Here is a 10,277-nt window from a genome sequence, read left to right on the forward strand (position 1 = left end):
TGCAGAATGGCACCACTCTGCTGCCCCTATCTCTAAACAGAGAAATATCCATTTCAGTTCCCACAATCGAGTATGTCACGGGTTACTGAGCGCTGCCTACAGCTCTCTGTGTGTGTCTGTCTGTAAAGAACCAAACATGGACTGAATTATCTGCATATCCACAGAGCAGGAGCTCTGCTCCCAGTGGAGTCCCGGAGTTTTCTCAGCAGGCCTTGGCAGCCAGTGCTGAGCCAACGTGTGGCTCTGCTGCCATCCCAAATCTGCCCTTCCCGTGCCCAGCCTGAGTGCAGGTGGGGCATGTGCTGGCCGTGGCCGGAGATTTCCATGGCCCAAATCCTGCAGCATTTCCATCTGCTCATGGCTTGGGGTAGCACAAATCACAAAACCCCCATCGCAGCTGACAAATGGCATTTCTTGCAGATTGCCACACTGCTGATGGACAAACACACGATGTAGCTGCTGCTCTCTGTGAAGAGAGCTGCGGCTACAACTCACGAGAATCAATTTCCATTGAAAAACATCATTTATTTCAAATTGCTGCACCCGTGCTGACAATACAGAACTACACAAATCTCCATTTGGATTAAGAACAAGAATTTATTAGATTACTACAACCAGTCTATGTAAAAATATAAAAATACCAACTTCAGTTAACAAAACCTAATTTATTGCCAGCCTCTACAACTCACTAGATACAAAGATCAATTAGGACTTTAACAACCTAATTTATTACATATTACTACAAGTGTACAGCCCATATAGAAATACAAAAATATGCATTCCCTTGTAGGGGTGCATTAGTTTTAAGTTGGTTTATTCCTGTACCCCCCATTCCTGTTATGGTTTTGCCCGGGCTCTCTCTCTCTCCCCCTCTCCTTGATTGTCCCGTCAGTTACGAGTTATCTCTCCTAATCCCTCCCTGGCTGCCTGTCTGTTATTCAGTGTCCATACCCTTCCATCCAGAACCTTCTGTCTTGGACACTGAGTGATTGGACCAGAGGTCAGGGTTCAACCCTCAGTTTATTCCCACTGGAGATCCGAGATGTTTGTTACGCGTTATTCCCTCCTCTCAAAAATTTAGATTGGTCATTGTATTCTGTTTATAAGGCCCTGCCGGGCAAGCATTTTTGTCCGCGCCCGACGCACTTTCAATAAACCCTCCCGTTTTCCCTGTCGGCGCGGTCCGGTCTTTCTCCTGTGGGTCGCAGCCCAGCTCCTCTTCCAACGGCTCTGGGGGTTCTCGCCCTTCTGAAGGCATTCAGCCTTAAGCACTCTCCCTAGGAAGTCTCCCAGGGGGAGAGTGCCCTTCCCCCCTCAGTGCTGCCGGCGGCGCGGCCGGAGCGTGCCGGGGAGTCAGAGTCTTAGAGGCTAGCTGTCGCCGCTGCATTCCCTCCCCAAGGAACCTTGTACCAAGAACCTTATCGATACAACTGTACAACTATATGACTCCATACATGTTTAAATAGTACTAAACACACACACAGAGAAATATTTATATATATAAAAAATATATATTGTTATATATATAAATACCTATATAACAATCTACATATGTAAACAGAAATTAAATATTACATAATATACACTATATATATGAATAGATATATTACAGAAAGAAAAGGGACCCCAGCTGCCCCATCTTCAAAGCCTCTCCTGCGGCCTCTTCCTCCCGGGCAGAGCAGCTCTCCTGCACAGGGACAGCAGATAGGACATCTGGGAAGCAAAGGGAACACTCAGTCAGTAGGGGCACGTTTCCCTTGGCAGCAGCTGCACTTCCATCAGGGAAGAGGAAATGTCAGAGCCTCCCCAGGAGGGTCAGAAAGAGAAAGCAGCCGAGCGGGCCGGGCTGTGGTGAGCGCAGCCGCGGCGGGACCGTCCCGCAGCCCCGGCAGCCCGGCAGAGCCGGCACAGCACCCGGGCCCTGCCGGCACTGCTGCCTTGCCCAAGGACAGCCCCTGTGCCAGCCGGGGCAGCTGCGCTGAGCAGCCCCAGCACGGGCAGGGCCCACGGCCACAGCCCACGCCAGCCTCAGCCCCACCCTGCCTCCCCGGCCCTGGGGCCTCACCCGGGCTCTCTCCAGGCTGGCAGCAGCAGGGCCTCGCTCCCTGCTCCTGCTGCTGGCCCTCGGCTTCTCCCTGCTGGCTCCCGGCAGTCTCCGGCGGTCCTCGTGGTCTTCATTGCAGCTGTGGCAAAAGTGGAGGTTCTGGAATTGGTTCCAAGGCCTGGCAGAGCTGCAGTCCCGGAGCCCTCTGTGCTCCCTGCTGGCCCCTCCATCCCCTCAGCCCCGCCATGCTCTCGCCAAACCCCCAGCCCCCTTCAGCTTCTCCAGCCCCTCACAGTCCTCTCACCCCCCTCAGTCCCTTCTGACCCATCCCGTCCCCTTAGACCCGCCACCCCCTCAGCCTGTGCCACTTGCCTGTCACCTCAGTGCCACCATGGCCCTGGGCTGCCCCACAGCCCTCAGCCCCAGCAGCAGCTCAGGGTCACCGTCCCTTCAGTGCCACCGCCCCCTCAGCCCCCTCAGCCCCCTCAGTCTCACCGTCCTTCAGCAGCTCCTCAGGGGACAGTGCCTGGGGCCACCGGCAGCTCCCAGCGCTCCAGGGACATCCGGGGCTGGAACTGCTGCTGTGCGCGGCCTGGCCGCCAGCTCGGACCCAGCCCAGGGAGAGGGGACACAGGGGGCACAGGGGGAAAAGCCAGAGGTGAAAAAGGCAGCCGAGGGGGAAAGAGGTAAAAATACTGCCTAGACCTACACTAACATCAATCTATCCATCTAAAAATCCATATAACTCTAACTACATATCGATGCAGATTTATAAATATAAAAATATTAAAAATATATTATTACTCTCTATGTATATAAATGTCAATTTTAAAATCTATAAATGTAACTACATGCACATAAATATAATTCTATCACATCAAAAACTATATATAGATTTAACTGTATAGATGTATATATATATATATATATATGTTCTCTATAAACCTACAAATATAACTATGTGGATATATAAATAGGATTGTATAAATCAATAAATGTAACTACAAGGATATATAAATAGAACTATGGAAATCTATAAATCTATGTATAAATGGAGGGATTCCACCTGCCCGATGGTCACAGGCTCTCCCTCCGATCCTTTTTCTCACGCAGGGCAGCCCTCCTGGCAAGGTAGATTAGGTGGAAATCTGAGAAGCAAAGGGAACACTGGGTCAATATTGGCCTCTGTGCATCTTTCCTCTTGGAAGTCACTGTCCTTGTGTCAAAGACTGTAAAAGATGGCCTGAAAGGCAGAGTCTCACTTGGCAATTTGAAGCCTGCTCTTTAAAGAGTCAGAATCCATCCAAGCATTGAAAATTTCTGAAGTTTTGAAGAATCCCAATTAAGTCAAAACCCTTGCAGTGCAAAGGGCACCCATGAGAGCTGGAAACACAGGCAGCCCCAGCTGCCACAAAGAAGCCCAGCCTTGTTCTTTCTCTGTGCTGACAGAGAGACCTCAGTCCCCACTGAAATGGCTGAAGCTCAGGGCTGCTGGAAGCTGAGCTATGAATCAGCACCGTTCCCTGCCGTCTGCAACCTGCCCTCTGCAGTGAGCAACAGCTCCTCCAAAACAACCACCAGCTCTGGGATGAACAGCTGGGAGGGAAAGAACTTCCTAGCAGGCCTGCAGGCTGCAGCAGCTTTGCTCAAGCATGCAGATCCAAAGTGCTCTATCTCTCCTTTAGTTCTCACTAATTTGGGGTAATTTCAGGTTTTCCTTGAGCTACTGGATTTGTGACTGATGATTTGCTTGGCCTCAGAGCTTCTGCTGCTTGTATTTTTAATGTATCTCACTACACCTACCAGCAGACTGGTACAACATTGATTTAATGCTTGGAGACAAACAGCTCAGACTTCTACACTGACCTTTTCTTGTGGTTTTTTTCTCTCCCTTCAAGAGTCACTCAGTGTTGCCTCCAGAGCACTGACACCCTACAGCAAATTTATCCACGGACATCAGCACAAAACTGGGACACCCGAGTTGGTGACACAACTCCACAAGGTCAGCTTTATTCCCTCCTCCCTTGCCACAGCAGAGGACTCAGTGTCAGAGCCTCTGGAGAAGCGTGGAGGGCAGGGCTCGGGGAGATTGTGCCAGTGCAGGATTTGAACTAAAGGCACCAGGAAGCACCAGCCCTGCAGACAGGAGCTCAACTCTGCTCATCTCCCTTGCTGCCAGAGGCAGGCTCGCAGCAGCCATCTCACACCTCTCTAAACCAAGGGGGACTCTGTCCTTACCAAGCTCTTCGGGCTCCTGGGAATTGTTCCCGCACCTCCTGGTGCCAGGCAAAGCTCCTTCTGCTTCAGCTCTGTCCACAGGCTGCCCTCCTGAAGACTCTGGGGCAACATTAATATTCCCCTTGAAAGAGAAACAGAAAGGAAGAAACCCTTCTCACCAGTTACACCAAACACCTGGTCCAACAACTCCATGCCTCACACTCTTAATCCCTTGTTCCTAACAAGAACTCTGGGCCCCAAAGCCCTTCAAGAGTCAAAACAATTTCACTTCTCAAACACAGTCCAAGAGCTGTCAAAGCTGACAGTGTTGAACGTGGGGGTGACACTGAACACATGGAATGGCTGCTAAGGAAGGAGTCCTGGCACAGAGATTTGCTCCTCCTCCACAACCCTGAGCAAAGCAGTCTCATCCAGGCTGCAGCTTGGCAGGGACTGCGTGGGAACACACATCTCTTCCCACAGAGCTGCCCAAGAGCAAGGTGACTGAGCTCTGCAACATGGACAGCAAGACTGGCCAGTTTGCCCAGCTGAGGATTTCCCAGATGGAGACTGGGCTGCAGGCACCAGGTTACCCAGAGGACAAGAAAGCTGCAGCTCCAGCCCAGCCCCACACACGGCTCTGGGAGCGCCCACACGCCCGGCAGGGCTCACACAGCAGCAGCAGCAGCTGCAGCCCAGCCCTGCTTTGCCTTGGCCTTCCCACCCAAAAGAGGCACAGCCCACATCTGCTGCTGGAACAGGCACCTCTGGCATGTCCCTCCCTGCACGGGACACTTGGCAATTCTCCAATCACTCTTCTCTTCTTTCCCACCAAACAAAGCCTCTTAGAACCTACAAAGCTTCCACTTCCTCACCACAAACACCCCTGCACGAGGGATTCTTCCCAGGAAAACAGGCACCCAAACCTGGCCAACACAGGCTCACACCTCTTCATCCTTATTCAGGGGGAGACTTTTTCATTCCCTCTTCTTTAGGAAGTCTTGTTTCACCAAGCAAATCTTTTCCTGTCCATTCACTGAGCTGAACTCAAGAAGCCTTTGCTTCTCAGCCATGCAACAACATTCACAAGCTCTCAGCTCCCAGCCCTTTTCTTCCCTGTCCAATGCAGTTACCTGAGCAGAGGGAGAAAACATCTCCTCCAGCGTCTCAAGCACCATGTCCAGATCTGGTGGTGGCAATTCCTCTTCCCCAGGAGTATTCCACAGCCAGCTGGGGGCTGTCCATGGTGCAAAACCAGCACTGCCAGCTGGAGCGCTGGGGCCTGAAGTGCCTGGGGTGGCTGCAAGAATCCAAACACATTGGTCAGGCTCCACAATGTGGCTTTGGGACACAGAGCTCTAGTGCTGCCTTGGATCAAACATCACAGGAAGCACAGAGCAACCTCAGTTCCAGAAATGTATTCAGACTTGCCAGGGGAGTGGGGGAGTGAGTTCTCCTCTTAAAAAATATTTATCCTAATTCACATGTACACAGATTAAAGCATGGATTGTAAAAGGGATATAGACACACACACACATTTTATAATCACAGCCTTTTGCATCTTCCCAGCAGCTTTGGGATTTGGCTACATTTGGTTTCTCATCACAAAAGACCACAGAAAGTGGATTCACCCAGGAAGAGCCCAGATCTTCAGACACACATGCTGAAATTAAACTGTGAGTTTTTTCTAAAACCAGCCTTGTGGGTGAGGCTGTATTCTGCAGCTCCAACTCTTCTAGGGCAGGCAGAGCTCATTTCAGTGGTTTGCCTTGATTTTCAGGGCAGACAGTCTTAAACCTCTGCAATATCCTCTCACCATCCTAGTCTGGCTTCATTCAAAGAAAGAGGGGAGTGCACCTAACACTGATGACTTGTTAGGCAATATCTTTTGCCTTGCCCTTGTACCCCTACAGAAGGGCTGTCTGGAAAATGCCCAGAACAGCCTCCAAATCTGCAGCAAGGACAGGAAAAGCTGGCAGAAAATCCTTCTGTTTTCAAGATCCCTCTTCCTAGGCGACTTGACACTTTCTACCCGATTCTCGCTTGAGATCTACCCATGATAGAGCACTGCAGGAAAACTCTTTAAAGGGTCACTAACCAGGACCTGCTTGGAAAGCAAGGGTAGAAACTCTTTCCCTACCTGATGAACTGCAGGCTGGCAAATACTGCTCTGAAGATGTGCAGCTGCTTCCCTCTGGAGAGGCCATGGAAGGGCTGTGATGGTCTATGGGACGCAGAGAAACCGTGAGCTCAGGGCGGCATCTGCAGTCTATGGGAACCAGCGGAATGATGAGCTGACGCTTGAGATGAAATTTGCTGGTGCCTGGTTCCTCTGATGAAACCCCAAGAAATCCAGATGAGGCAAAGACTTTCTTGGGAGATGTCAGGAAAAGGTCAGACTCCTGAGCACCTGCGCTTAGCCTGGAAGGGCCTGGAGGCAGCTGTAAACCCTCAGGTGAGGCAGCAGTGAGGTCCTGGTATGAGAGCACTGTGTAGCAGTGAGGGAAGAAGAAAGGAAGCAAAGAGAAGGCCGCGTCACTATTGGTCTTTGGGTGTGTTTCCTTTGGCAGCAACTGTACTTCTATCAGGAAAGACAAAAGCTCCCATCCTCCCAAACAGGGTGAGAAAGAAAAAAATCCCCACATGTTCTGGGGCTATTCAACTAACAATTCCTTGTCTAATTAGCTCTGCCCTATTCGTTCAACTGTCTGGGAAAACTGTCCCACTGCTGCTCCTTGGCAGAAGGCAACTGCCAGAAACCCAACTGCCCGGTGCTTTCTCCTCTGCTCTACAGGGACAGGAGGCTCCCTCCAGCTGCGCTTGACTGGGACAGGGCTCTGGGCCAGGCAAGGAGCAGCGCCAGCCACGGCGCACGGCTGGGCCAGCTGCAGCCGAGCGGGCCGGGCTGTGGTGAGCGCAGCCGCGGCGGGACCGTCCCGCAGCCCCGGCAGCCCGGCAGAGCCGGCACAGCGCCCGGGCCCTGCCGGCACAGCTGCCTTGCCCAAGGACAGCCCCTGTGCCAGCCGGGGCAGCTGCGCTGAGCAGCCCCAGCACGGGCAGGGCCCACGGCCACAGCCCACGCCAGCCTCCGCGCCCACAGCTCCCACTCTTTCTCACCGGCTCTGGGCGGCTGCCCGGCAGGGAAGGACGCCAGCGGCCGCTCCGTGCGGAGCTGCTGGAAGCGGCTGGGCTGGCGGCTGCGCACCTCCAGCCCCGCTGCCAGCCGCTGCCTGTTGGCCCTGGTCAGGCGCTTGATATGGAGCAGGAGGTCGGGGCGGTCGCGGCGAAAGTTGGGGTTCCTGAAGTGGAGCCAGCCCCCGGCATCGCCGGGCTCAGATGAGCCAACCCGGCTCGGCACCTTGTGGAAGCCGTAGAGGTTGAGCTGCCGCACGAAACTACCGAAGTGCGTGGCTTGGAAGGAGTCCGGCGTCGGCCCCACCCCCTGGCCGCCCCCGTGGGCGTCGCCCGGGCTGAGCAGCTCCCGCTCGAAGAGCGAGCGGTCGACGAGCAGCCCCTGGGCGCGGCTGTCCCAGCGCACGGAGCGGACGCGGGGGCTGTTCACCAGGCGCCACAGCTTGGCGGGGAAGGCGCTGGCGCTGAGCCCGGCGGGCAGCGGCAGCTCCGCCATGGCTCCGATCGCCGCCTGTGGCCGCAACGCCCGCGGCGCAACGGCCGCGGCTGCGCCGGCGGCGCGCGGCCGGAGGGGGGCGCTGCGCTCGCGCCCAGCGCGGCCCCGGCGCGGGCCGGACTTGGCGGGGACGAGCGCGGCAGAGCCGGGGCCGCGGGCACAGCGCGGGCGGGGCGGCTCCCGGCGCTGGCCGGGCTCCGCACGGCACGGCACGGCACGGCACGGAAGGGCAGCGCCCGGCACGGCATTTCAGGGCAATGGAAGCCCGTGGCGAAGGCACTGGGAGCAGTTGCGGGCTCTGTCCCCACTGTGCATCCCGTGCCTGGGTCACCATCGGTGACAGAGAGGAAGGACATTGCTCTGGCTTGGCTGGGGAAAGGATGAGAAGGGGGCATTAGAAAACATTCATTTGGTCTCCTTTTCAGCAGACTGGCTCTTTTTATCTCACCATGTCTGCCTGTCTTTGGCAGAGTTGGCACATTTCTCGTGCTTTAGAGTCAGCTACAGCAGCAGGAAGGGGCAGCAGGTTTGTCAGATTGATTTCAAAGCTAAAGTGCTGCCCCATGGATGGATGCTGCTTTATTCAAGGGATTTCTGGCCTGGAGTTGTAGTGAACTCATGCTGGTGTTTTCCCAAACAGTGTTGCCTTTTTCTTTCCTCAGGAATCCCCTCTTCTTCCCCCCATCTGGGGAGAGTTCCAATGCAAATGCCTCCTGCAGCCAGCTCTTGTCACTGTAGACTGACAAAGGAGATTTCACAATGGAGAGAGACTCCCTAGAGCTGCTGTGGAGAGCTGAAGGGGGAAGCTTTGTCCCTCAGCCTTGAAGTCTTGTTGGAGAACTGCTTGTGCTCTGGGGGACGCACAGCTTTTCCAAGCCCTGCAGGTTCATTCCTGAGCTTCCTGACACGCCACAGACTTTGGGGCTGTCATGTTGGAGCACAGATTTCAGTCTGGGAACTTTTGTGACACAGGGAACAGGATTAGCCCTACAAGGCCAGGCTAGGGCCAAGAGCAGAAGGCCAGCAGCCTGCATTTGCCCCCAGGGAGCCCTCCAGAGCAAGAAGCCACTCCTGGCCAGGGGCTGAGGTGCCCGAAGCTGCCTCCCCGCTGTGCAGCTCTGCAGAGCTCACTCAGCGCCGGGTCCTGGGCAGCTGGGACAGCCCGGCTGCCCTGGAGCACAAGGAGTGTCCCAGAGAGAAGCTGCTGCCCTTTGCTTTGCAACTGTTTCACAGAGTCCTGTCATGAATCCACAGAGTCTGACATGTTTTTCTTTCTTCTCAAAAATGTTACCCAGCTTTTTGAGAAAATTGACTGATGTAGCTTCTGCTGGTGGTGGTGCTTTTGTCTGCAGGTGAGGGCAGGTGATTTGAACCAAGGACGGAGTCCACTGTTGACATCCTAGCTTTGCCAAGTCAAGAAAATCATTCACAATTGAGCTACTGGTGCTGAGCAGTAGGATTTTTTCCTAGTTTTTGGAAAACTACAACCTTAAGAAACCCAACAGATTTTCCTCCATGAGGATACCAGCAGTAGCATGATACCAGTTTTTTCACCTCTTCTCTGTGTCTTTGGTGCTTTTGAGAGTTCCTCAGTGCCCAGCAGGAATGAAAGGACGTGATAATGTGATTTAAGAGCTCTATGTTGTTCCTTGCCACATGAGTGTTCATGACAAGCTGGACAGCCCACTTGTGGCTCTGTCGAGTTAAATTCATCCCAGTTCTGTGCAAACAGCAGCCCTGAGGTGCTGAGGAGAGCAAGGACAGTGGGTGGGTGTGCATGCACACAGCCGGGGCTGACTGCTGTGTGGGCAGAAGGTTTTGGACTGCTGTACATCTTCACTCTCCAGGCTGGAGGAATATATCAAAACTATATGAAATAAAAATATTTATCAAAACATATCAAAATGTATCACACAACACATATGAATTTATGATAAATGTAATTCATCATCTATATACTACATATTATATATTTTAATATAGATACTATAATAAACAGAAGATATAAAATATAGACTTGGTCTTTTTCTAAGCCATTGCCTGTGGGTCATACAGACCATCTCCTGGTGTTACTGCATTTGTGTCTTCTGGTACTACTTATTATAGCATCCGTGTCCTTGGGAGTTCCTTCAGGGAACTTCACACAAGGGGTTTCCATCGTTTCAGTGCCTTCAGAACTTGTTCCTTCCCAGTTCTCCAGCCTCCTTCTGGATTTTGGAGCATCTCAGCACTTGTGTCCATGGCCCTTCCTTCATCCCCAGCCTGCAGCAGTCCCAGTCACTGCTGCCTCCCCCTTGCTGCAGCTCATTTGCCCAAGTGCTGCCAAAGGCAGCGGAGCTGGCTCAGGATCCCTGTTGGCTTCTGGGCTCTGGGATGAGCTTCAGGGGG

At 53.3% G+C, this 10,277-nt stretch overlaps 1 protein-coding gene and 1 long non-coding RNA gene across 2 annotated transcripts; both read right to left on the bottom strand.

Moving 5' to 3' along the window:
- Positions 1–577: 577 nt before the first annotated feature.
- Positions 578–2,292, bottom strand: LOC135290649 (uncharacterized). Its single transcript, XR_010353415.1, has 2 exons — positions 2,066–2,292; positions 578–1,713 (listed from the first exon to the last, which is right to left on the bottom strand). It is a non-coding gene; the product is annotated as an uncharacterized LOC135290649 (long non-coding RNA).
- A 324-nt stretch (positions 2,293–2,616) lies between these two features.
- LOC135290929 (uncharacterized) lies at positions 2,617–7,914 on the bottom strand. Its single transcript, XM_064404949.1, has 5 exons — positions 7,379–7,914; positions 6,402–6,749; positions 5,395–5,561; positions 4,283–4,403; positions 2,617–3,192 (listed from the first exon to the last, which is right to left on the bottom strand). The coding sequence occupies exons 1-5, from the start codon at positions 7,887–7,889 to the stop codon at positions 3,122–3,124; spliced, it is 1,218 nt and encodes a 405-aa protein (XP_064261019.1). The 5' UTR covers positions 7,890–7,914; the 3' UTR covers positions 2,617–3,121.
- Positions 7,915–10,277: the final 2,363 nt, after the last annotated feature.

Source organism: Passer domesticus, chromosome Z (genome assembly GCF_036417665.1).
Source record: "Passer domesticus isolate bPasDom1 chromosome Z, bPasDom1.hap1, whole genome shotgun sequence".
In the NCBI taxonomy this organism is placed as follows: Eukaryota; Metazoa; Chordata; class Aves; order Passeriformes; family Passeridae; genus Passer; species Passer domesticus.